This window comes from Stegastes partitus, unplaced genomic scaffold, assembly GCF_000690725.1.
Source record: "Stegastes partitus isolate 25-593 unplaced genomic scaffold, Stegastes_partitus-1.0.2 Scaffold449, whole genome shotgun sequence".
NCBI lineage: Eukaryota > Metazoa > Chordata > Actinopteri > Pomacentridae > Stegastes > Stegastes partitus.
Window position 1 is genome coordinate 112,798 of NW_007578180.1, and position 26,944 is coordinate 139,741.

Sequence of the window (26,944 nt, forward strand, 5' to 3'; positions counted from 1 at the left end):
TTTGGCAGGGGGCTCTGTGCCATGTGTGAACAGACAGGAAATGTTTTTTTTTTCTTCTTCTTCTTTTGAAGTCCAATTAGGGTCTCAAACAGTGACATCAAATTTCTTGACGCCAAATAGGACACCTCCGGCGTTGATGCTGTTTTCTCAGCAGATGGAGGGCTGCGTGAAGCACACTATGAAAATCTCTCAGCAAATAGGGTGTCAGGTGATATTCCCTAAGCAACCATTTCTCTCTCTCTCTCTCTTTCTGATAACATGAGGGTTATCATACATGGTGCTGTCTGGAGCAAATGGAACAAAGATGAGACATCGATTACACACACACACACACACACACACACACATCGACAGACACACAACTTGCAGGGTGGCTGATGTGTTCCGTTCCTCTTGACAGCCAGAGCATGGCCATCAACACCCCGGGAGTGTGTGCGCGTCTTTTCTTAGGCCGAGTGTTTGTGTGTGGCCCCAATGCAACGAAGGGACTTTGAGAAACAGACAGGGATGAAGGGAGGAAGGGCTGGAGAAGGGGTTAGAGTAATTCAGATATTGATGTTTTAGTCTCTAACTCCACCCTGAGGGCCTGTCTAGGTGGAAAATGTCAAACGGGCCCCGGGCTGGTCACACCACTTAGCATCACTGGAGCCTCCGTGGTGACACAAAAGAAACGCACATACAGTCAGTCACGCACTGAGATATACAGATATTTACACACACACACAAACACACACACACACACACACGTGTACAACATACACACAAGTGGACATTTACATCAGACACTTGACTTCCAGCATGCCAGCGGGTGTGTAACTCATGATTTCCTCTGGTTTTAGCCATGCTAGCAGCGTAGCAGCACAGATGACAGTGTCAGTCAGATGGTCTGGACTGAAAGATTTTGACAGTACTGTGAAATTTGCTGAAGACATTCATGTTGCCCAGAGGATAAATTCATACAACCTCGGAGACCCTTGACAGGTCCAACGTGGCCACCAGCTGGTCAATACTTCCACTTATCCTGTGAAATAGCTCAACATCCACTGAACGGATTTGACAACGTTTTGTACATAAATTCATCGTTCCAAAAGTACAAATACCGTAAATTCCGGACTATTGAGCACCTGAATATAAGCCACACCCACTCACTTTAAAAACAAAACTATTTTTGTACAGATACAGACCGCACTTGTCTATAAGCTGCAGGTGTCCACGTTGTAACATGAGATATTTACACAGAAAGATTTTTTAAACTTTTAATTAAATACGTACCGTAAATTCTTTTTTCCGAACAGTGCCGTAACACAGCTGGTTAAAAGAATAAAAACTACAGCAGCCTACCAGGAAAAGTCATTGATCGCTATCTTCATCTTCGTCCTGCACTAAAACCACTAAAGTCGTCTTCTTCAGTGTCGGAGTTGAACAGCCTTAGAATTCCCTCGTCACACACTTCTTCAGTCTCTTTGTCGTTGTCGCTATCGATGTCACGTTTGTCTCGAGGCAAATTCGTAAAACTCGCAAAAACCCAATAATTAGCCGCATCTTTGTTTAAGCTGCAGTGATCAAAGTGTGTGAAAAAAGTAGCGACTTATAGGCAGGAAATTACAGTACAAATGACTTGACTGACTTTACATCTTGCAACAAATTAGTTTGACAGTTGTTGTTTTTTTTTAAAATGAAATGTCTAAACAACTGTTGAGTGAATTGCCGTAAAATTTGACGCAGGCATTTATATTTCCTCCAGGATTGCAAACACTTCGGTGGGCTTGATTTTAATCACAACACTGGTTCATACCAACCAAACCAATGACATTCCCATCAGACTCAGCTGCACTGCTAATAAGAGCAAATTAGCCCTCTCATTACCTTATTTTACCAAACCTTATTTTTTGTAGGGTTTTTTATTACTTTAGTTCATTATAACTAGTATCACTATGTAAATATTGCACCATGACATCAGCAGTTTTTGGCTCCCTTCATTGGTCAGCTGCTAGTCCCACATAGCTACACTTACCTCCACAGCGATGCGTCATTGCTCCTGTTTTCTGTTTTCATAGAATTCAAAGCTAATTCTGCAGTTTCAGAACAAATTACTCAATGAGGAGAAAAGGAGTTGCCTTCGCTGCTCGATGCTTGTAAAACATCCCTGGGGTCCATGACCTTTTTCACTCTGTTAAGGGGTTTGATAGAAATTTGGATTTCTTTTGGAGTTGCATTAGTCATTGTTCTGCTACTAGGCCTCGTTTTTATTTATTTCTTTCACATTGGAGTTTACAGCTTATTTCTACAGTTTGTCAAAAGAAACTTGAATGAGATGGTCATTTTGCTCTTTTGGAGATAAATTAATCACTCTGATCACTCTGATGGGCGGCTGTGGCTCAGGTGGTAGAGCGGGTTGTCCTCTAATCGCAAGGTTGGCGGTTCGATCCCCTGCCCCTTCACAGTCGAAGTGTCCTTGGGCAAGACACTGAACCCGAAGTTGCTCCCAATGGCAGGCTAGCACCTTGCATGGCAGCTCTGTCGCCATTGGTGTATGAATGTGTGTGTGAATGGGTGAATGAGAAACATTGTAAAGCGCTTTGAGTGCCACAAAGGTAGAAAAGCGCTATATAAGTGCAGACCATTTACCATATCAAACAACTAATCGGTATAATAGTCGATAGATTAATCTAGAAAATAGCATGAGTAGCAGCTCTGAACAGGTGTCTTACCCTTTACACATATCTAGCTTGTAAACAGTAGGTTTCCTTTTGCCCAGTCTTTGGTCAGGAGAGGAATTATACCAACCACCAAGCTGAATACAAAGCTTATATTGGCTGAGACAAACCAGTTTTAAATGACTTCTAATTAGAAGCGCTGTGATCTATTCTGCTGTATCTGTGCATACACGCACCAAGACTGTGAACATTTCTGGAGCCGTCTGTCTTTTTCTCTCATTACCAATTGTGGGAGTGTCACCAGCTCGGAGTCCCTCTCCATAAATAATAATATAACCTCACCCTGAATGTTGCATAGACGCATTGCTGCCTTAAATCTGGCTTATCATACAAAGCAGCACCTATTCAGCAAACTGAGTCCTCCATCATTGACACTGCTGAGGGACAATGTCAGCGCACAGTCAACAGCACTCTGCAATATGCTGAAGGGTAGCTGACAGTTGCCTCATATTGAGGCTCGCATAAAGAGAAACTGCGGCGCTGTCAGTTCCACGGTAATGATGGTTAAAGGTCACGGTATTTCATTAATTTCAGGGACTCTTTATCACTGGCACTAGTGCTCTTGGTGTGAATTGCTTTCACGTCTGACTGAAAACGGAGCAAAAAAAGAAAAAAAAACTGTGTGGTTAGATGGAGATGGAGGCACGCTTCTGTCAATTTTAATGTCAAAATACTGAGATTGAATTTCATCATCTTCTTTGAACACTTGAATCGTTTTTATACAGTTACACATTTAAAGCTTGTTTAAGCTCCCGTCATGCTGGGGAGGTATTGTTCATTTGTTTGCTAGGATATCACAATGACTGATTTTTTTTTTATGAGAGGACCTTTAAGACCTGACTTATCTGAACATTAGTTGAATTGGATGGTAGACTTTGATGTTGCTAAAGCCCAGCCTTTGGGCATATTGTAGTATTATACTGTATTTTTTATTTATTTTTTTTTCTGCAGTATTGTTTCATCTTTGATAAGTAGATATACATGTTTTGTGTTGTCCAGGAACACTTTGGTTCTTCAGGAGCCCTGTTGTGGGAAAATTACAATTCTGTTGCTCACCTTGTATTTCCATACGTTTGCTATTCAGAGCTTGTGTGTCCATCTTTGCAGGCGTGTGTGGTGTAAACCCTGTGTTCCAGAATGCAGCACCAGTACTGTTCATTTTGTGTACGAATCCTTCTCTGTTTGTGTGTGTGTGTGTGTTTGTATGTATGGTACGTGTCTTTCACCGTGTCTTCCTCTGCTCACCTTGACCTCTGTGCCCACTCAGTGTTGCTCATTTCCCACTGCCATGACCTCTGACACAGAGACACACGCATGCACATGCTCACATACAGCAGGGGAAAAAAAAAATACCCAATTTACCATCGGACTGCTGCTGAGAGAGACTCAGAAAATGTTCCACTTCAGAGACTTGAACCCTCCAACCTCCTCCCGCTCGCCCTCTCTCTCTCTTTCTCTCTTTTTTTTTTATTTCCTTCCTATGGCCATAAATGCTGTATTTACTTTGCTTGTCAATACATATATTGATAGACCGCACAGGCAGACGGCCAGGTTGGTAAATAGCTGAAGTTGGCAACTAGTAGGAGGAAGTGGCTGGTGAATGTAAATGCGCAAACAATAGTTGATTCTTTTGTGCCCGACATAAATTAAAACCTGTCAAAGGGAGCTTAGCAATGTGGAATTAACAATACTAAAAACCACAATGATGCGAAAATGCCCCTTCTCTTCTTGTCAATTCACTATTCTCTAATTTCTATTCCGTCCTCCTCCTCTTCTCCCCTTTTTACTCTTCCCCACTAGGACTAATTGGGAAGATGAAGTCATTTGGCAAGGTATACTGTGTGTGTGTGTTGTGTGTGTGTGTCAGGTTGTTTAGAGGTGTAACACACTCCATTATGCAGTTTAGTTGGGATTACATTCCTCCCTGCCTCCCTCTCTCTCTCTCTCTCTCTCTCTCTCTCTCTCGCTCTCTTCTTGCCTAGTTTTTTTCCACACCTTCCTTTTTTCATTTCAGGTTTTTTCACCTACTTTCTCGCTTTTTTTTCTTTATTTTGCCTTCGTCTTCTCACTTAGGGAAATCTTGTGTGTAGTGATGCAGTTTAATGTAAACTGTTGGTATCACAGCTATTATCATCAATCCAGGGAAACTAGAAACAGGCTGTTTTCATGTCAGTGTTCTGCAGATAAAGTTTAATTTATTTATGCACGTCTTCCCACATGACACCGGTGATAATTATTTAACCTCCGAAGTGCGGTGGCTCCACCACTTACAAAACCACAACTGTTTCCCAAAACCCCTGTGACTATTCTGCAGGTGTCAGAAGACACACCGTCATAGTTTTAACATCATCATTAGGTGATGAGTCTAGCTGAGCTCGAGCATTTGATATGTTCATTAAGACCCCCTTTGGTGAAACTCTGGGGGTTTCTTTCAACCTTGTTAGCATGACCTTATGGTTTATTTTACACACCAGAAGACACGTCACAAGCATTCCCACTTTGAAACTGCAGTGTACCAACAACAATGTTAGAGGGATTTTTTAAAGGGGAAAAAAACAAACTCTAAATATGTCATTTTGATACACAGAGATGGGTTTTTAGTTGCTTAATCAATGGCCAGAGAGGGACTTTAAAGTTCTTCATTGTAAACAGGATAGAGATCAGCTTAGGAATGCAGTATGTCATCACTGTTCACAGAAATTGATTTCAAGCTGCAGGAAAGGAGAATTTTTTTGGGTAATGAAGCTCATACAACCATGCTGTCATTAGCTAATTCCATTACAAATGCTATATAATATTTGAAAACCATTGTTTCACGATAAGAACTATATAGACGTACCTGTATACTGTATGTGTTTCACTTTGCAGCTATTCAACATCTAAGGTGTGACTGCTCTACATGAGTATATATTGTATACAGTACAGCAACATTTAGGAATAACTGAAAGCTCAAACAGTTGCTCCAAGAGACCTCATGGTCATAATTGGGCAACAACAATGTTGGTAAATGCACCCAAGTTAGGATGAATATGCTTACATTTTGGAGCATTTGGTCCAGGGTTTATGCTCTGTAGCTCAACCATGGGGGTTTTTGGAACCAATACTGATTTTAGGGGGTAAGAGATTCTAAACTCAATATATCAGTCAATATTCTTTATATATATGTAGGAGATATATTGAAAAAGGAAAATAATGGGGTCATTGTTTATTCACGTTCCAGCAATGCATATTACAAACTAGTGAGCAACTTACTGTGAAGACTCAGTACTCTGCTACATGTGCTGCAGATAGTCTTAGACATGGTGGACTCGGAGTCGCTCTGCCGTACAAACTATGTCATGACACTTTTTCAAAATTACCCCAGTATCAGACAACGTACATGCCAATACCAACCAATAATAATGGGGCAACTGATACATGCTTTGCCTAAATCCTGGTTAGTGACTTGTTTCTTTCCTTTTTATTTACACTAATCAGCTACAATACCCAACATTGACTGAACTACACGGAGCACAGACGAATGGGTAGTTGATGTTGCTTTGATGTTGCAGACCCAACATCAATCCCCAGTGCCAGTGGCTTCCCCCAGCAGGACCCCAGTGCCAGACATCACTCTGTAGCAGTACCAGTAGGGACCAGCACAACATTAGGCAGGTGGTTTTAATGTTGTGGCTGATCTGAATAACTTCCATCTGGATAAATCTCATGGAAATGAATCTGCTGGAGCTGAACTCAGATAAGATTGTCCCAAATTTAGGTTAAGAGATCACCTGAAGGCTCAGTGGTGCAGTCCTCCGCCCCTGATGAAGCCCTGATTAGATAACACACTTTATTGTTGTGGGTTATGTTTCTACTGACAGTGCTCTAGCTGTGCTCATTTTTAAATTTGATTTATTTGTTTATTTAGCTCTTTACATACACAATTTCCATGTTAGATTTGTGTACCTGGACCGGTCATGTGGGTCTGTGTTGTGTGGGAATCAGCCCATGGAGCCATTCTCAGATAAACAATAAAATAGAGTCTAAGACAGTTAATAAGACACTTAATACCACTGGATAAAAACACAGGTATTAAAGATGCACATTATAATAACGCTCCCTCTTTTTCTTCTTTCTTTGTATGTATCCCTCTTCCTCTTGCAGACACACTCGCTCGCTCTCTCTCTTTTCCTTTGGGCAGTGGGGTGAGTTAAGGTTTCAGTGTCCTGGTTTCCACACCAGATTATGTGCAAGTGTGTGTGTGTGTGTGTGCGCGCGCGAGTGTGAATGTTGCAGCAAAGTGTGATAATGTCAACCTACAGGGCCTTCCCATGACGACACACACTTCCTCTCTTCCTGTCTTGCTCTCTTGCTTTCAGTCACTGATACACACACACTCATAATAACATTTATACACCACATACCACACACACACACACACACACACACACACACACACACACACAGCTGGTCAGCATGAAGTGGGTCACTGCTCTTCAGACAGAAAAAAAAAATTCTAGGTAAGGAAGTATAATTTTAGATAAGAAAAATAACTTCTAACCCAGGAAATGCACGTGTAGCTTTTTAATAAAGTGTGTGTGTTGCATAAAATCAGACAAAAACACACAACTGATCAATTATCGTGCAAACAGAATGAAACAGAATCTACTTCCATCTCCTCGTCACAGATTGTGATCTAAATGTGACACGAGTTTAACAAAATGTGTTTTTTTCCACCTTAACTTGTTTAATTTGGAGGAGCTTTAAACGCCTGAAGTGGTGGAAATATGGAGTATTTCTTTTTTTTTTTTTTTTTTTTTTTTTAAAGCATGAAATATAGAAGTGTTTCTGTTTTTTGTTGATTTGATAAAAACAAAACCTCTGTGTATTACTCGCCCTCTCCCTGCACAGAGAAAGTCCAAGATTGAATCAGGAAGACACACCGTATATCTCATGCTATCTTATCAAAATGGTAAGTTTTAGCTCCATAAAATGAGTTTTTTGATAAACACAAGCACACATAACTGGATATCGCTAGTCCAGATATAAACACAGAAAAAGAAGACGCCTACGTAGGCATGAGCGTGTGCGCATACATACACAGCCACGGTCTGCGGGTCCAAGCCTGCATGAACCGAGGCTGTTTATCAAAATTAGATCAACGTGGAACGATTTCCTTTTTCTCTGTTTGCGCTTCGCTGGCTCGCTCTCTTTCTTTCTCTGCCTGTGTCTTTCTCTCTCCCACAGGTTATCAGGCTTTTACCCAAAACACATAACTGTGAAGTCGATGCAACTCCGATCGTTTATCAAAATTAGATCAATGGAAATGGGATTTTGCTTAAGTGTGGCCCAGTCTGTGTTTGTGTACAGAGTCGTGCACGCTGCACAGAAATGGAGACTCTCACTGCTGTGCAGCAAAAAGGAGCAACTACTGTATTAAGTGAACACAGGAAGGATGAAAAGACCGAAGCACAGCAAAGAGAAAAGAGCCGGAAAAAGAGTGAACGAATGAAAGGAGGGAAGTGGGCCGCAGTGTGTGGCCCACATCTGTGTGTGTGTGTGACGAACAGAGACATTGACCTCACACTTTTTGCGTGCCAAGCAATGATGTGTGTGTTCATGTGTTTGAGTGTGTGTGTGTGTGTGTCGTGGTGATGTCATCTTGCTCTGGAGTTTTCTGCTGCTTGTCTTTAGACACTCAGCTGTCATTCCCTGGTCTCTTTCCTCTCCCTTCTGCACACACACACACACACACACACACGCAAATGTAGACGTGCACACAGAAAAAGAGGCCTCTTGTGCAAGCTGACACCCTTTATTTCCTTTTCACGCACACACACATCCGAGCGTGCGTGCATGTGTGTGTTTTAGTATCTTATTTACAAAGTAACTGGGTTGTCGTGTCATCTGCTCCCTTATCCAGCCCCTCCGCTGTGCAGAGACTATCATTGTTTTTTTTAATATTCATAGAGCACTTGCATCTGTACATTTACAATATTCTCACTGCACCATTATCACAACCCACCAGCATATAACACACTTATCTAGTTCCAGTCTTATCCCCCCCCCCCTCCAGTGGTCTATTGGTTCTGCAGCAGCTATTAAAAGCATCTTGCATACAATTGAAAGACTAAGAGACATAACAAGTGACAGCCACCAATACAAGGTGCTGATACAGAGTTTCAGGGCAGCACCATAAGACAAATTACCGTGATCATCATTATCACAGTCTCCAAGGCCATCAACACCAATCAATGACAAACGATCATCACCTTCTTCTTGCTTATACCATCACGTAGAGGCCTAAGGCAGGAGGGATAAAGGGGTTGTTACACCTGATCTTCTTGGCACAAGTAAACCTGACTCTTCTGCAGAGAGTGCAGCTTGTATAGTCTGATTTATGACAGCTTTTAATAAGTTTGATCTTTTAAGTTGACTTTGACACACACTGTATTGTAACAGAGAGGTATAGTGGTTTAAAGAAAACTTTCCAGACGGCGTCAGTTCTGAGCTCTGCCACTAACACCATCATGATATGTGCCACCGAGGGCTCCAGACTGCAAACATTTGCTTCCTTTTTTTGACCATTTTTTGGAGACGGTGTTACTAAATTTTACAACCAGGGGCACCAGTCTGCAAATATGGCTCCCTTTTGTTCTGTTCTTGCGAGTGAGGGGGTGCTTAAAGTGGCGAGCTAAACCGAGGCTGTCATCATAGCAGTGTGGGACGAGCACCATTCAGTGCAAAATGTCATTTACCTGTATCGGGTCCACAAGTACTCTCCCTCGCACTCAGTCCTTTGGTGTCAGTGAAACAAATTATTGATTTATTTTTTAAATGAAGAGAGCATTCAGACCCTCTCTGATATTGTTTCTTCAGGTCGAATACCGACACTGATTATTAGTAATCAAGGAGATCGATAACTGATGTTTGGAGTCATATGCATTTGCAATAAAACAAAAAATCTTGGCGTCAAAATTTTGGCAAAGTTATCCATCCATTCATCCATCCATGCAGGGGACACCTGGACAGGTAACCAGTCTATCACAGGGCTACACTTAGAGACAGACAACCGAGCACACTCACATTCACACCTACGGACAATTTAGAATCACCAATTAACCACATTAACCCGGAGAAAACCCACACTGCACGGGGAGAACATGGAGACTCCACGCAGAAAGATCCCGGGTGTCCTTACCGGGACATGAACCAGCGACCTAGCTGTGAGGCAACGGTGCTAACCACCAAGCCACCTTGCAGCCCTGGCACAGTTGTATTTGATTAAAAGATCACTTTTCACATTTCTCTAGTGCTGATGCTATTGCTCATGTTTAATCAGATTGTACTGTTTGAGCCCAAGTTGTGCATTTTACAATTCATTTATTTTTTATCGAAAATTGGTCAAAAATAGTAATAAATCGTAGTAAATGTCAGATCCAGTAGTCAGTCTGACCAATAACTGGTCAACCCTTGTCTGATGAAGACAATTCAAAGGAGGAATCTGCAGGGAAAGACCTACTCTGCCAAATCATTTGTCAGAAATACAGTTAAAAATGGAAAAAAATATGAATGCGCTGCATTGCATGGTGATTTGAGTGGTGGTTGTCTTAAAATTTGTGCTGGTGTTTCTAAAAATGTTCAGCAGGGAGCACCAGTGCTACTTGTGGAAGAAGTTCGACTGGAGCCCTGCCCTCGCCAGTCCTGTTGCACTAAATTATTACAAAACCGGCATCTTAACGCTCCTCTGCTGGTGCTCGCTCTGCATAGCTAATGTCTGAGGATGGATTTTATTCTGCAAGTTTCCCTTCTTATTTCTCCTGACCGCCAGCCTCTGTTAATAAACAGTCTCATATCAGGCTCGCCGTGGAGCTATTTTCTCAATGTTCTGTCACTTGCAGCCTTTAAAAGGGGGACATAATGCTGAATAGGCTGGGTCCGCTGACTGTTACTGGATCGCTACAGGCTGTGTGGAGGCTTAAGGTCATTCTGACTGTGACTGGGCAGTAGTTGATGTGTTAGGACTCCGACAATTTTACATCCGGCAACAATTTCCTCGCAAAAACTTAGTTGCTGATGCTGACATTTAACTTTCTTATTTTCCTGTGCCTTTGTAGGATTCAGTTTTAGGACTTATCAAGTTTGCTAGCAATTCAAAAAAGGAGAATAATAATCAGTTTGTTTGATAATTTACATAAACGTATGCTTGTAAAATCTCTGACATTCAGGCTCTCTGGCTGACAGGTACAGATTCAAGCCACAGGCCGTCACGTTTTTCTGCATTACGTTGTCACTGTCATTTTTTTCAATGTCTGCTGATTCCTGATGGGATAATTAGGCTTTCGGTTGCACCTCTTCACACAGTTACCAGTGTAGAGCATTTTTTTAGAGCTTGCCGCTGTACCTTTTTTTTTTATTATTATTTTATTTCCCTCCCTGCCTCACTGTTAATGTCATCTGAGCAGATAATCAGCAGGAAATGCAGCCTCCCGTTGCAGGTTGTGGCTGAGCTGCGTCAACTGATAAAAAGCTGCTTAAAATACAGCCGAGAGGTTCCGCTCATAATTAATTTTTTTTTTTAAACCAAGAAATTATGGATCGCTGGTAGTGAGTATTTTTCATTCCTGTTGGCTTTTACAACCTTTAACAATTTAACCTAGCTTGTAGTCAACATAAATGTTCAATGGGTCTGAGGTCTGATCACTGTGGAGGAAAGTCCACAACAGAACAGTCAGAACTTATTGGCTTTCTTTGGTCTTCAAGTAGTTCTCTCCTGCTTTTATTCAACGGTGACAGTGCAGATATACAGGAAATGTGGGGGAAAAGGGAGCAGAATCAAATCGGGGACTCACAGCTTGAAGGCATACGAGCCTAGCTGGTGTACACCCAAACTAATCAGCTCCTCGGTCGCGCTGTCTTGAAGTAGTTCTCGCAAAGCTCTGAAATGAGTTTGGGCTCATTATTCTGCTGCAGAATAATGGATCCTTCTCCAGTGTTCCCTCTCCTTGGCGTCGGGTGTAGTGTATTCAATGCAGGTGTCCAAGTCAAGAGTCTCACATATTCCCACCACCATGTTTTATCGTTGGTTTGGTATTATTCTCTCTTCTGGTCGTCTCACCCTTCTCACATAACGAGTGGGAGGAGCAACAAACCCCCAACTGAAACCGAAACTCAGGTATTAATGGCTGCTTAAGGATAGAAGTATCTGGAACTCCCAACTAGTCAGTCAGAACTGATGAAGCCTCTTGGATGGAACGTCTTCAAGGAACTCAAGCAAGTCCAGTCGCTACGATTAATCTACGAGAACGTCCTTCTGTTGTGTCACAGATCTCAAACTTGGATTCATCAGAAAACAGGGCCAATCATTCAGTATGTCTTAGCCCAACCCAAGTGTTTGACCTTGTTGCCTCTCCTTAAACGTAGCTCAGAGACCACTGCTTGTCCTGTAAGACCATTACTGTGTAGCCTAATACTGACAGAACTACTGCCCATTGTGTTCTTTATTTAGCATTTCCTGATCTGCGATATCGTTGCTTGATGTATTGCTCTTCTGATATGGTATTCACGTTTGGTCTGCCTCATCGTGCTTTGCATACCACTCAGTCTTATGCCTTAGAAACCTTCAGTACAGCCATGATTTGACACGACGCCCAGAATAACAATTAAACTTCTGACACTTTGTTTTGATGCAGTGTTTCCCACTATCACTATGTTACTTAGCAAGCCAAGTTCTGTGGGAAACTTGAGGCACCATCATATGTGTAACAGTGAACAATGCCTGGATGTTTATGTGCGTGAACAAGCCTCAAAACCACCTGCCTAATAGTATGGAGGTCTGGGTTGTGGGGTTGGGTTTCTTACATCAGTGTTGTTTTGATGCATTGCTCAATTGGATTGGGATCTAGAGAGTTTAGAGGTTAACAGCTGAAACTCTTGGTCGTGTTCCTCGAGCTTTTCTTTAGCTGTTCCTGTGGTACGGTGGAGGCATCATCCTGATGGGGGAGGACCCTAACTTTGGGAAGTGCCATTGTTGTGAGGGGTGGTTTGATGCAAGGTTTAGGTGGGTGGTATGTGCTGAAGTATCTCATAAATGCCAGGAGCCAAAGTTTCCCAGCAGAACATCACATTGTAAGGAAATGATCAGTGTTATTTACCCGGTTTTAATGTTGTGGCAGTTTAATATGTACAATATACACAAGTTCTAATTATTTAAGGGTCATTGGTTTTTGTGTGTCCTTGTCAATTAAGAATAAACTATCAGAATGTCATTTTAACTTTGCTTCATTCAACTCAAACCCAATTATTCTATTAGGAGGAGTCATTTAAATGCACACAGTAGTCTGAGAGCAAACCACACACATTGACTCGTGCACACACTGACCTGCACAAACACAAGAAGTTGATGGTTGGTAGCACCTACAGGGGGTCTCTCTCTGTTTGATTGGACCCAGATGCTTTTCAGTGTGTGTTTAAGGAGATGATTAATTTGGTGAATCTTTATCTGAAACTATCCCCTGTATCCTTGGCACAGGTCTATTTCTTCTTCTCTTTTTTTTTCTTATTTGTGTGTGTGTGTGCATGTGTGTGTGTGATCCAGTGTATAGGATATTGGTCTTGGCAGTATGGAATTTAGTTAATTCCTCCAGCTAGTCTTCCAGCTTGATTAAATAATCGCTGATTTAATGCAAGTCAGTGTGTGTATCAACATGTGTATGTGTGCATGCATCTGTGTGTTAAAAGCAGGCCCGACTTACTCCTTAAGTGAATTAAATGTAATTTCATTTTGAAAGACTTTGTTTAGAGAGCTCTCTCTTTTTTTTAATTTATTTTAGACCGCAGGGCGCCTCAATCTATTTCTTTCTTCTCTTTCTCGCTCCTTCTCTTTTCAGTTCCGTCTCTGCGTCTCGATGTTGTGCCACGTAATTTCAAGGACTTCAGCACCAGATGAATTTTTTTTTTGCATGTTTACTTTTATTTCACCGTATTCGATGTGCGAAATGAACAAATTGCCGAGAAACGCCGAGAGATGAGCGTAAACTTGAGTTTTATTTTGAACGTAGATGGAAAGTATTTTGAAAGCCAGCAGCTCGTGTGCAGGCCACCAGTCCGCCTTTTAGATGTCGCCGTACATTGGTTGCAGATGCTGAAATACATTTGAGGGGCTCAGTATAGCTGGAGGACCTAAACCTTTGGATACTTATCTATTCCGGCTAGCTCTTCCATGAAGATCTAAAAGGCCATGCAGTGTAAACAGTTGGTATGACATCTGTAAATTTATGGCTTCAGGAGAAACTTAGAGTGGAGTCAAAGCCACCGCTGAAGTGTTCAGCCACTGTGTGGTTACACCATATGTTTGATGCTGAATAAACATCAGATCCTCGAAAATTAAGTTATAATTTATTAGTGCGTTTTACGAGTGGAGTCACAGAAAGTCACTGAAAAGAGCCCATAACTTCTGTTTGAATTTTAAGAATAACAATCACTTCAGCCTGCCTAATGGAAAATTGGCGCAGAAAGTTCGACCCCATAAAAGTCTAAAAACTAAATTCAAGTATTAGAGCTGGTCATGATACATGTAATAATAAAATGCAGCCTGTTTGCAGAGTGCATATTTTCCCAAACAAATAACAGTCAGGTCGTGTAGCCTCGTTTATGCATTCTTGCATTAAATCTAACGCCACGGGGGACACAAAGGCTTTCTGCTAGAGCTGTTTGTGCATTAGAGCAGAGAGACTGACCAAACTGATTGTGAAAGTTATTAAACCAATAAATGTTGTTTTATATGCAGCCTTCCCCTGAGTAGGTTGTACTCTTAATTTCTGCTGGCTTTTTCATGTGCATCATGAGAGGGATAAAATCTGCAAACATGGTCAGCTTCTCTGCTTGTTTTTTTTAATGTACAGTCATTGTTTATACTGATCCTTTCCTCTGGATGTTAAATTACCAGATGTGTTTGTGTCAACTAGCTTTGCGGAATCTCAAGGTTTCTGATAAGCAAGAATAAAGATGGACACCTGTCGTCTGCAGAGAACAGCTCGCTGTAAGACCGGCACTGGTTAGAAACTTCACTTTCAGCATCAACTTTATTTGTTGGCTCAGTTTAATTTCCTGATTAGCAAACATTTTTTGTGTTTTTTAATCCTCGTCTTTGTGAGCGTGTGCGCCCCCCGTGCGTGTCAGAGGGCGTTGTTAGCGGCGCTGATTGAACGCTACTATAGGCCGCAGATAAATAGATGTCATTAAGACCCTGAGCTCTAATTACCGGCAGCCCTTCTCTGCAGGCTGAGGTGAGTGGGAGAGGCCAGGTATGAGCAATCAATCAGGAAAACAACTGATTCACACACAGGTACACATCAATACACCCAGCACAGAGAGAAAGCCAACCAGAGATACCAAAACTCTCGTTATACAGTGTGTTAGCGTAGCATTGTGTGTGCTGGTGTGTGTGTGTGTAGATGAGCCAATCAGCTGATGATTGAAAAGGAAGTTCATGAGACAATTTCATGTGTGTGGATGAGGCCTGTTTCTGTACTTTACTGTGTAACTGACACATGAACCTCTCCTCACTCACAGACACACACTGCGCTATCGTTGTAGCGTAGGTTTAGAGTAGCCAAGATCCCTCCCTCCTCCCCCCCAACACACACACACACACACTTTTCTTGGATTGTGGCCTCTCATCCAAATCTAGCTTTCCTTCATTAGCCAGTGGAAGCAAATATTTTCAGGTGTGTGTGTGTGTGTGTGTGTGTGTGTGTGTGTTGCGATGAGGGGCAGCTGCGGGGCCATATGTGAGTGATTTGGGCGCTCGGAGGGAAACTGAATTCTGATGACAGACGCACTGTTTGGCTTGCAACGCGAGACACACACACACACACACACACACACACACACACATACTAACGGAGAGGAAGCGTACATCAATCAATCACCTGGCTCTGTCTCTCTACATGTGGTGACCGTATGGCGTGTGCACCATTCACACACATTCACACCCACACACAGAAAGACACACAAACTTTGGCTCAGTGTGTCACCGGGAGGATTTGGTCGTGTAAGTGTTCCTCTGTCTGATGTCAAACGGGGAAAAACACATGTAGCATGAAGACTCTGGTAATATTAGCTCAGGTGTTTATTGTATGCAGCATTATTGGAAACAGGATGTTTCATTATACACATATTAAAGCTGAGAGACGACGAGTAAATAAACACATCTACGGTGTTCCCTTTGTGTTGAATCTTTGAACATTTTAAAACTCGCCTGATTCAGACAGTATGAAGAATGTCACCATAAATGTCTGTTTATGAGCTAAAATTACAGCAAGGAAACAAAAGAGCTATTAAAACAAATTTCACTGGCAATAGAAGTCGATGCATAATCACCGACTAGAACAGATGTTTAATAAGTTCCTGATCCGCTGAACTGGCCTCTCTTCTTTTGTGTGTGTGCACAATGCGGCAAATGGACTTTGGATTCAGAATATTCCACGCTGTTGCATTTAAAAAAATTGGGCGAATCATCTTTCCTGCTTCATTCCGAACAGAGACAATGTTCTTTAGATGTATTTGCGTCGCTCAGGCCATACACGTGCACGATTCCCGAAGAAAATGTAAAGCGGTTAATTGTGCTGTGATCCTTGCAGTGCATTGCAGATTGCAAAAAAATAAACTCAACAGCGTCGTGCCCACTGGGCTCCTCTGCTTTTAGCTGGCAGCACGAAACAGCTGCTCAGAGGAAGTGCTGCTAGTGGCTCCATCTGCAGCTCTGAGACTACAGAAAGCCTGATTGAAGTGCGGCGCTCTTTTGTGAAAAGTTGAAATGTTTTTAACTCCTAGCGCTGGGTGCTGTGAGCCCGAAAAAGAAAAAAAAATATGCTAAGCTCCCAGCACTGTCATGAACATAAAACAACAAGAAGCCAGCGCTGAAAGGAGAAGATCCCAGTGGACAAAACACCATGATGGAGAGAAGAGGGGGGGAGAAACAGATTGGGATAACAGAGAGACAACAAGGTACAGAGAAGGTGTAAGCTTTAGCGAGCCGTGCAAGCGGGCGGATATGAACATTCACTAGCCGGCTCTTGCATCATAGTAGCAACAGCTGAGGATCTCTCCGTGGTTGTGTTGGATAGAGAAATAAATAAATACGCCGCTAAAGCATCTTGAAACAATTTAAAATAAACTGAAAGTGCGAACTGAGGAGAAATGTGATGGGATTGGAATCGACTAACGAGACAAGAAAATGAAGACGGGGAAGATGAAACTTTTAAGACGAGAAATGGAGAAAGAGGTGCGCGGATGGATCGGCAGATAGAGAGAGAGAGGGAGAGAAACAGAGTCATGGAGGAGAAAGATGAGGTATGCTGTCCTCTCAGGGTCATAAAGGTGGTGAATGGGGCCAGAGGCTTAATGGGATGGAGAAACGTTGTGATTGGCTCATTACTGTGATGGAGCACGTTGCCTCGACAATTGGCCTTTTCACCCCCCCACCCCCTCCCACCCCCCCTTCCTTGCACACACTACTTTTCTATGCACCACTGCACCCTGAACTGCAGAGGTGTGTATATGACAAACGCGCACGCTAATACAGTAAAAGTCTCGCCTGTAAAGTACCTGCCGCGTTTCAGATAAACACTGAAACACTTTATGCTACAAGGTGAAAGCATAACTCATCTCATCCCGCCGCTTTCAAGCAGTACTTGACTAAATTACCGCAGTATCTCATATCTTTCTTGGGAGAGTCTCACTTAGAGACACACATTCACGTTTAAAACACAAACAACTTGTTCAGCTCAACTAGATCGTTTTCTCTTCACTGAGGTGTATATTTGGGGGTTTTATTAACCTTGTTCCATACAGAGAAAATCAGTGTATAGAAGAACAATGTTCTGAATAGGATTTCCCATTAGGCATGATAAATGAGAGCCCATCATCTCCCTGCCACCAAGCCAATCTGTTCTCCCTCTCTCCTCTCGCTCCGTCTCCTAACCTTACCACCAGTCCATTGTTCTTGAGTGGCATGAAAATTAAAAAGGAATTATAACTTAAGTCAACATTTCCTTTCTTTTTTTTCCTTCTTTTCTCTGGGTGACATGGCATCTTTCTTATCCTCTTCAAGTTTCCTCGTCATGCTGTTCATTTTTTAATTTATTCTTTTTTATTTCCACTCTCTAATCTTGTCCGTCTTTGTCTCTCCATAGCGGCGCAGAGGTAGCGGCGTTTTCTGCGCAAACTGTCTGACCACCAAGACGTCGCTGTGGAGGAAGAACGCTAACGGAGGCTACGTCTGCAACGCATGTGGTTTATACCAAAAGCTACATTCGGTAAGTCACAGACGGACAGACACGTGAACAGATGCTACGTCTGTACCAGCTGTGCGTTTAGCTGTAGATTACATGAGACAACCTGTAGAACTATGAGACAGTTATGTGGGATAATCTTTATATTTGACTGCATTAACCACCATTAAATAGTTCCTGGGATTTTTTTTGTTGTTTTTTTGCTGCTGTCACACTTTTTGTGGGCCCATTTTTTTTACTGCAGTTCAAAGTATGGAAACAGCACAACCGTGATTAGACTCACAGAGAATTAATAATGTCTTCTGTACACTATGCTGCAGTGCAAAGCTAAAAAAAAGAAAAATATGAACACTGATTTCATTTGATTATTTACTTAATAAAAATTGCAAAAACCTGAACTCAACAAGTGCCCACAGGTGTCACCAGTAATATAAATGCTGTAGAGATGATCCTACTTTTCTTTTTAATTAGTTTCCATATTTGTCTCCTATCTACTCTGTGTAAACACAACCTGCAGTTCAGCCCACTTCACCCAGTTTATTTATGAGTTTTTATATCATGCAACAGTTCATCACATCTGAGTCACTAACGGCTTTCTGGTTGTTTTTTGCAGCATCTCAGTGAAGGAGTGCCGTTTATTTCTGTGAATTTTTAAACGAAACATGTAGAATATTTGATGAATATTTTACCATTTTAAGTCACATCACAGACGAGTAGTTTAAGGACCACCAGAAAGTCAAAAAGCCGACGATTCTTTGTGTGTTTAGAGTTTGTGGCTGCAGGAGAGGGTGTCGTTTTGGACAACTTGTCGTTCAAATCCAGCGGTGGGTTCTGGGGTTCAGAGCGTTAAACAGCCACCGGGCAGTGTCTATCCATTATTTAAATCTTCTTTCAAACAAACTATAAGACGGACAAATTTAATTCCCCAAACAGTGCAAATATAGAGGAATTAAATGGAAGTCAAATAATACCTACAAGGGAGATGAAACTCGGGCCTATCATCATACGAAAGTTAATTTGAAAGGCTGATCTCATATCCACCGATATGAGACTCGCATTTATTCTCTCATAAAGGTTGTACTTTATAGACTCTGCTGTGTTTTAGTGCATCCACAGGGTGGCTTTGACCACTAATTATCAGTCCTCCTGTCTGGGCAATTAGCATACGATGCAAATTAAATGGTGCGTGCTGCAGTTAAATTCTTGTATATATTCTGTGAACCCCGCTGTGAAAAAGTAATATTGTGGAAAAAAGTATATTTGATTTGGTGGGTGCTGGGAGTTACAGACCATTTCAGCAGTCACAGCGAGCCAGTTCCATGGAGTGAGAAATATGATGGAATGAATCAACTTTACCATCTAAGCCTGGGGAAAGTCTATGGAAATCCCAAATTTAATTAGACTCATGAATTACAGATGAGATAAAGAGTCAGCCTGGAATTTAGTTGACTTCACAATATCAAGCCTGTTCACCTCAGATGTGTTGAAAGGTGTTTAGGCTAAGCACCACGAATGCCACTTTGGTGTTCAATATACGTGTTTAACTCAAGGGTTTACAAATATTACAAGCCTTGAACAAGAACATATATATATGAACACACACACTCCACACATATATGTATAAATATCATGCCACATTCATGTTCACATCCTGGCTTTTTAAACTCGGCCTGTAAAACCTCACAGCGAATGTTTTGGTGCGGTAAATCACAGCTTTAATAAACGTATCAGTGGGCTGACCATGTTACAACCCAGAGCGGCGTGCTGTAATTATCGAATGGAGCTTTAAAGACCTTTTAGAGGATGACAAGCCATTGAAGTTTACTCCTTCCTGCCCCTGCCCATGTCCTCGGTTCAACCCGTTTCGTCTCATCTGCTGCTCCAATCACGTTCCCGCTCCCTCCACTCTTGGCAATCTTCACGACAACCATATTTTATATCCCATAATAAAAGTTTTATATGCTCTACACACATTATTAGAGAGGATAGCAGCTAGTAAAACACTTGAGAGTGAGAGAGGGGGAAAGGGAGAGTTATGAATAAAGAGGCAGAAAAAGGTAGGCACAAAAGAGAGAGAGAGAGAGAGAGAGGAAGGAAGGGAGGAAGACAAATAAAGGGAGAGAAAAGGAGAGGAAGACAAAGAAAAGGGAGAAGATTAAGGTGGAGTGAGGACAGAGATAATGAAGGGGCAGGGTTTGTGTGGAGAGATGGAGGGACATGGAGAGAATGCAGAGGGAACCTTGGAGAAGAGAAGGCAGCAGACAGACAGAGGGAGAACTCAGCCCAGGTGTTCGACCAAACCAACCCTACAGCTGTAAAAGTGCACAACAATGCAGCTGCCTTGAGCGCGTGTGGGCGTTTGATTGGTGGTTTGAGTACCTGACATACACAAGATTGTACACACAACAATCCTATAAATGAGCGCCTCGCGCTTTATGTACAAACAACTGACAAATTAATGGAAAAAAAAAATCCGAAGCCCTCGATCCCTGCAGCAAGGAGAATCAGTTGTGCTGTCGGGGGCGTTTTATCGGCACACTTTGGGTCCGCTGGTCGCCCTGAAGGGAAGGGTCACTGGAAATCAATACAAAGTTGTTCTGAGTGATCAGCTTTATCCTGTGATGAAACATTTCTATGCTAATGGAGCAGCCTCTTCCAGGATGACAATGCCTCCATCCACAGGGCGCGAGGAGTCACTGAAAGGTTTAACCCTGTGAGCGCCGAGCAGAAGGAAAATGTGACGGGAGCAGCACAGAGGGCTCATTTTTCACTGCAGTATAAAGTGTTGATCCTCAAAACCAGTGGGTCTCAAAGTGTTTGAGACACGACCTCCAAGATAGCATAAGTTTGTGTTCGTGACCCCCCAAGTTCAAAAACTACAGATTAGTCTCTTTACATTGATACATTAATTTTGTTTTAAATGAATGAATGAATTGAATTTATTTCAAACAAATGAAAGGGGAAAAAAATAGAAAAACAAAAGAAAATAATTTTAAGAAGAGCATTAAAAAACAGCAAAAAAGAATAATATCGCATTAGCAAATCATAATATTAACAAGTTCAAAAAAAGGAGTGGGAGACACTTTTAATTTTGACAGCTCTAATACACATCTATTTGATAAATGTAGGCTTTATTTTTATTTTTTAAAATTTTTTTTACAATGATCTGGCGACCCCCTGAAATCATCTTGGGACCCCCATGTGGTTCCCGACCCCCAGTTTGAGAACCACTGCTCAAAACCATGGCTAATGTAGAAGGAACTGAGGGCAGTGAAATTAAGTTATGATGCCATAAATCATTAAAAAGGTGAAACAAAAGTTGAATTTCTTTGATTGTACAAAAATGGAAGAAAAAACCTGAACATGTGCACCATTTTTCTACAGGTGTTACTGTTACTGGATAAAAATCAGCACATTCTTAATATTTGATTACTCACATTTTTAATTATTCCCTGTTCTCGTCTCCTGTCTGTTCTGTGTAAAAGCACATCCTGCAGTTCAGCCGAAAAGTCATAGAATTTTTTTGTGACAAGACTGATGGTTGCCGATGAGCCGGTCATGACTTTTCAGTTGCACTGTCAAGGCCATGATTTTATATTTTTTTTACAGAATTTGCTCACTTCCAGCAGTATATTTTTGCCTACTTTTTAAAAAAAACATTGTAGAATGAAGTGATTCTAGTTGAGTTTTTTCTTTCCCAAGAAACCAGTAAGCTGCACGTGATTTGTTTAAGGACCACTGGAAAGTTTAAAATCTGAGAATTCTTCCTGTTTTTACAGTTTCTTGCTGTGCAGGTTGCCCGTGTGCTGCCAAAACAGCTCCAAGCAGCAGCCACGTGAATGCCAAGCCCCAGATATTCCCAGCAGATCATTGTAACAGGATGATCAGTGGCACTGGATTCACCTGTCAGTGGTTTTAATGTTGTGACTAATCGGCTTCGGCCCTCTTGGGGATTTGGTCACATAAGCATTTCAGGCATTTGATCGTCAGTGAGGTGATCGTTTCTAGACACAGGAAGTGCAGCAGAGCATTCCTGGAGTTGTGTTATAAATGACTTTCCTCCTCTTAAATATTTTCAGTCGCCGCTCCACAGTGACTGATGCACTCCTCAGTGGGGATGACAGCCTTTGGCCTTTCCACTGACACACACACGCACACACACACACACACACACACAGAGGCATGCTTTAATGCACATGCTCTGAGAGTCACAGGCATATGATACACACAGAAACATGAACACATAAACATACACATCATGTGAATCATTGGAGGAGATCCGAGTGTAAACGCAGGATGCATTTTGTAAGCATGAGATATTGCTTTTTTCTTTAAATATAAGTCTTCACCCCCCTTCTTTTTTATCCACTTTATCACCACTTCTATTTATCAAAGTCCCTCCATTATGTGATATCTCGTATCTCTTGTCTTTGTGCATGTTTTTGAAGTTGGTTTTCATCCACCACGATATGTAGAAATACCCACAGACACAACAGGGATTTCTCGAGACACAGAAGTTACCCAAAAATACATATAATTATACAAAGTTCTAAAACAAAAAAAGACTCAACCTTGCAGCGTAGATTAAAATAAAATTTCACTAAACTTTGAAAAGCTGTCCTTTGAATGCTGTGTGCAGGTCACCATTCATAACGTGTGTTTAGTTGTTTAGTTACAGCAGGACATCAGCTGATTTATTTATTTTGGTTGGACACTTAAAGCTGTCCAGTCAGTTTTATCAACAGGAAAAGAGGTTTTCAAGGAAATTTGCATGAATGTTGCCCGTTTCATTAATTGTTTTTTTCTTGTTAATTTAGGTGTTATTATTATGTAATTTGTGCTGAACATTGTGCTCTGAGTGGGAGATATTATTTACTGTAGAGTCTTTTGGGTAAACTCTACTTACACATCAGATGTAAGTGCACCCCCTTGTGGCGAGGGCAAAAAACACAGTCTTAAGTCAAGCTTTATGTGTGACTGTACTGGCTAGTTTAGCACATCAGTGGATTATGTTTAGACCAAATCCATATGAACTCAGATATTTGAAACTTTAATCTCTCGTGGAAGCTTTTTGGAGGAAACAAAAACAAAAAACAAAAAAAGAGGAGCCACTGCTTTGGATCTTTATTTGATTACGACACAGATTTATTTGATTTTTCACCAAATTTCAATCACTTTATTGGTCATGTGCTTAATTCTATGACTAATCTTATTTTTGTTTTGTAAGATAGAACTCACAAGGCAGACTGATTACTCAAAGCAGAGAGATGTCTATTTTTTTTATCCACAGCTGATTGAACTATTGGCATTCAAACCGGGTACTTCATCTCTGAAACCACTTGTGCATTAAATAGGAATTTCATCATAGTCAAGTAATGCTGGGGTATGTAACTTTATCCGCATCAGTGGTGTAACATGATAAAACAGACACGACAAAAAAAAAGAGGAATTAGCTAGCTGTCTGACTTCCTTCTGTTTATCCTCATTCTTCTTTGCTTCCTTTGTTTTCCAGACGCCCAGACCTCTAAACATCATCAAGCAGAACAACGGCGAGCAGATCATCCGACGACGAACCCGAAAACGCCTCAACCCTGACTCGCTGTCGTCTGAAAACCCCGCCCCCAAGCAGCAGCGAATCGCCAACGAGGAGCGCATGAACGGGGAGGAGTCGGACAGGAGCTGTGCTTCGGTCAAAAACCAGCAGCCTTCCCCTCGCTCGCGCTCCCCGCGATCCACTCAAGCCTTCTTAGCCAATCAAACGTTGGAGATCCACAGACGCATGCCGCCTCTCCTCCTCCCCTCACATCCCCCCTCCTCGATGGTAGCTGAGGGCAACGGGGGCATCGCCGAGGGGGGGATCACCTCAAAAGTGGAGGGGGGTAAAGGAGGAGGAGGATCAGAAAGAGGCAGCCCCATTGAAAAGTACATGCGTCCGTCCAAACCGTCTAGTTACTCACCTCCTGGTTCGCCCATTGAAAAATATCAGTACCCCCTTTTCTCCCTACCCCTGCCGTTAACCCTGTCTCCAGATCTGACCCCTGAGTCAGACTGGCTCCGATTCTGGACCAAGTATAAGATGGCAGCCGCCTCTGGGGTTCCTGGTAGCATCAGTAACCTAAGCAGCCCTGGTAGCCTCGGAAATAACGCTCACTATATCGGTGCAATGGTGACGCCAGTCCAGCATCATCAGCAAAGCTACACGGTGCCTTACTGCGCCTCTCCTTACTCTCCTCTCCCGCCTCCTCCAGCTCCCGCTCACTACCCTCCTCCTCCTCTTCACACCCAGACCTCCTCGTCGCCATCATTAGAGAACGAGGCTCCTCTGGATCTCGCAATAAGACAAAGAGATACCGGCGCCGTTAATGCGCACGTGTCAACAAACGGTGCCGAGAGGAGACGGCAGGAGTTGCCGCTGACGGAGAGGTTGAGAGGGAACTGGAAAGGAGAGAAAGAGGAGGGAGAGAGGACAGATGAAGGAGGGAATCCGGGTGAGGAGATGGGGAAGGAAGTAAAGGATAGTTTGACGAAATGTCAGTCGAGCGTCCCGTCAAATCGCACAATGGTGGAAGTGGCCACGCAGGACGACCTGACCAACCGCTGCATCCACTGCGGGATCTACTTCCTGGATGAAGTCATGTATGCCCTGCACATGAGTTGCCACGGCGACAAGGGACCATACCAGTGCAGCTTTTGCCTCCACCTGTGTGTGGATCGCTATGACTTCACCACGCACATACAGAGGGGCTTACACAGGTACACAGACAAAACGTCGCCGCAGAAAGGTCACACGCAAGACGGCACGATCCAGGACGCTGGCGAGTGTGAGAGTCCAAATGTGACGACGGAGGAGAAAGACGGCGAGGATCAGCGCGAGGTCGCAGGCGAGAGCGACGACGTAATAGGAACATGTCAGGACGACCAAGCAGAAGAAAACACGGGCAGCGACGCCAATGACAATGAAACGGGAGCTGAAACGGAGGCAGGAGGAGACGAACCTGCCATAACGAACCAGGAATCGGAAGGCAAAGCAGCGTCGGATACCAGCGACGACGTCACGAAAACCACGGAGGTCACGGCTGTTGCGGAGTCTGAAAAGTTGGACGAGAACACAGAAGGAAATTAAATCATGTCTTTGACTCACGCAAACCTTTAAGAACGTGTTATTGGATGAATAAGCTGTATGCCTTCATGTTCCTGGAGGCGAGCTCATGTCAACATGGGCTTATCCTGGGCACTAAATAGAACACATCCTTATGCTGGAAGCACTCGGCTGTCAAATGGTCAAAAATCATTGTAGGATCCAGCTGAACTACAGCAGGCGCAGTTTGGAGAAATCGCCTGAATCCTCCGTTGAGTGACAGTCACTTGACAGCTCTGTGGCAAGAATTCAACAACGGAGTCCGGGCATGCAGTTCAAATCACCTTTAATAAACAGCCACTTCTTGTGCTTTCCATGTAAGAGGATTTGGAAGCTGGACTGAAAGTTGGACTGGTCATATTTAGGATGAGTTTGAGGAGCTCAACTCTTGCCTCGCCACCGAACAGCAGAGCAAAAAAAAAGAAAAGAAAAAAACAAGCTAGAAGCAAAACAAACAAACTGAACTGAGCTGAACTGACTTCTTACGCGCCACGCTAACACGCTGGTCCAAACTAGTCTGGTGTATCATTCAGACTGTTCTATGTCGGTACAACCAGATCTGATCTGGTTAGAACTTCTTGCCCAGAGCATGTGTTTGACTGTTTCTTTTGTTTTTCTCTGTGCAAATGGATCAAAAAAAACCAAAACCTATCTTGACTATTTGACACCAGCTTGGGCTGGGCTGCAGTTCCTTTGGTGTTACCTTGGTACAGTATGATCAGTTGGTTTCTTTCACTCGTGCCCTGTTGTTTTTCAAACTGATGGAGTTCTTGGATCAATGCAAAATCACCGCCGGGTGGTGGCGGCTCCAGTAGACTGGTGGGGTTTGATTTAACCATGACTCTCTGAACTGCTTACAGCCAGTTTCATCCGATAGAAGCGGTGTAACTCCAGACCGAAGTGTTCTCTTCATCCATTGGGATTAAACCAAGTGACATTATTTTCTACCTTCCTCCGTGCCATGATACTAGCTATGTGCCTGGCTGCCTGCCTAATAGAACAACCATCTATTAACCTGCTTAACATTTATATTAATAATAATAATGGTAATAATAATAATGATGACGATATCGTACAAAAAAATGCAATTTGCTACACTTTCGTATATAATATGTTATTTTGTAAAGGCAAATAATGCTTTTTTTTGCAGGAAATGGTACTATAAAAATTAGTCTATTTGAGTTTTGTTTTGTTTTATTTTTCCTCTTGTTTTTGAGCTATTTGTTGTTTATGTTCTTAATGAGACTTCGATAACAGCCGTCTAACAGAAATGGTACAGCAAAAAGAAAAAAAAAAAGAAGAAGAAGAAGAGGGGGTTGTGTGCATGCGTGCATTTGTGTAACTGCATTTATGTGTGTAAGGATCAAAGGATGCGTCCGTCCCCAAGCGATGATGATGTAAACATAATGAAGGCTTGCGCTCAGTTTTTCAGTCCTCAGGGGTCACACGTGTTGCACACCAACCCACCTGTTTCACAGCATGTGACACATCATTTTTACATGTCGAGTGGTCGAATGGTTTTAGCATGTTACATAATGTTCTCTTATATATGTTCTTTTGTATGTGTTAATAGGTCAACATGGTCTTAGTATGTAACTTCTTTTTTTTTTTTTTTCTCTGTACGTCTACATATTGTTAGGTTACACAGTTTTATAGAGAGACTTAGGAACTTAGGGAGTAAAACCCTAAATTTTTATCAAAAGGATCGATTGTTTGGGTTAGCTGTATGAACTTTATGCTCTGTACTGAGTCGACAGAGATTCTTGCCTCTACAGTGTTTTATCTCATTGCTGAAAGTTTGGTAGGTTACCTCT

General features: G+C 42.4%; 1 protein-coding gene across 1 annotated transcript in view; it reads left to right on the top strand.

Annotated features, from left to right (window-relative positions):
* trps1 (trichorhinophalangeal syndrome I) overlaps nucleotides 1-26,427 on the top strand; it is a 68,891-nt gene extending 42,464 nt beyond the window's left edge. The window contains exons 8-9 of the mRNA XM_008286311.1: nucleotides 17,894-18,016; nucleotides 23,505-26,427. Of these exons, the coding sequence (XP_008284533.1) occupies nucleotides 17,894-18,016; nucleotides 23,505-25,115 (1,734 nt within the window). The 3' untranslated portion in view covers nucleotides 25,116-26,427. The remainder of the gene's footprint in view (nucleotides 1-17,893; nucleotides 18,017-23,504) is intronic.
* Nucleotides 26,428-26,944: the final 517 nt, after the last annotated feature.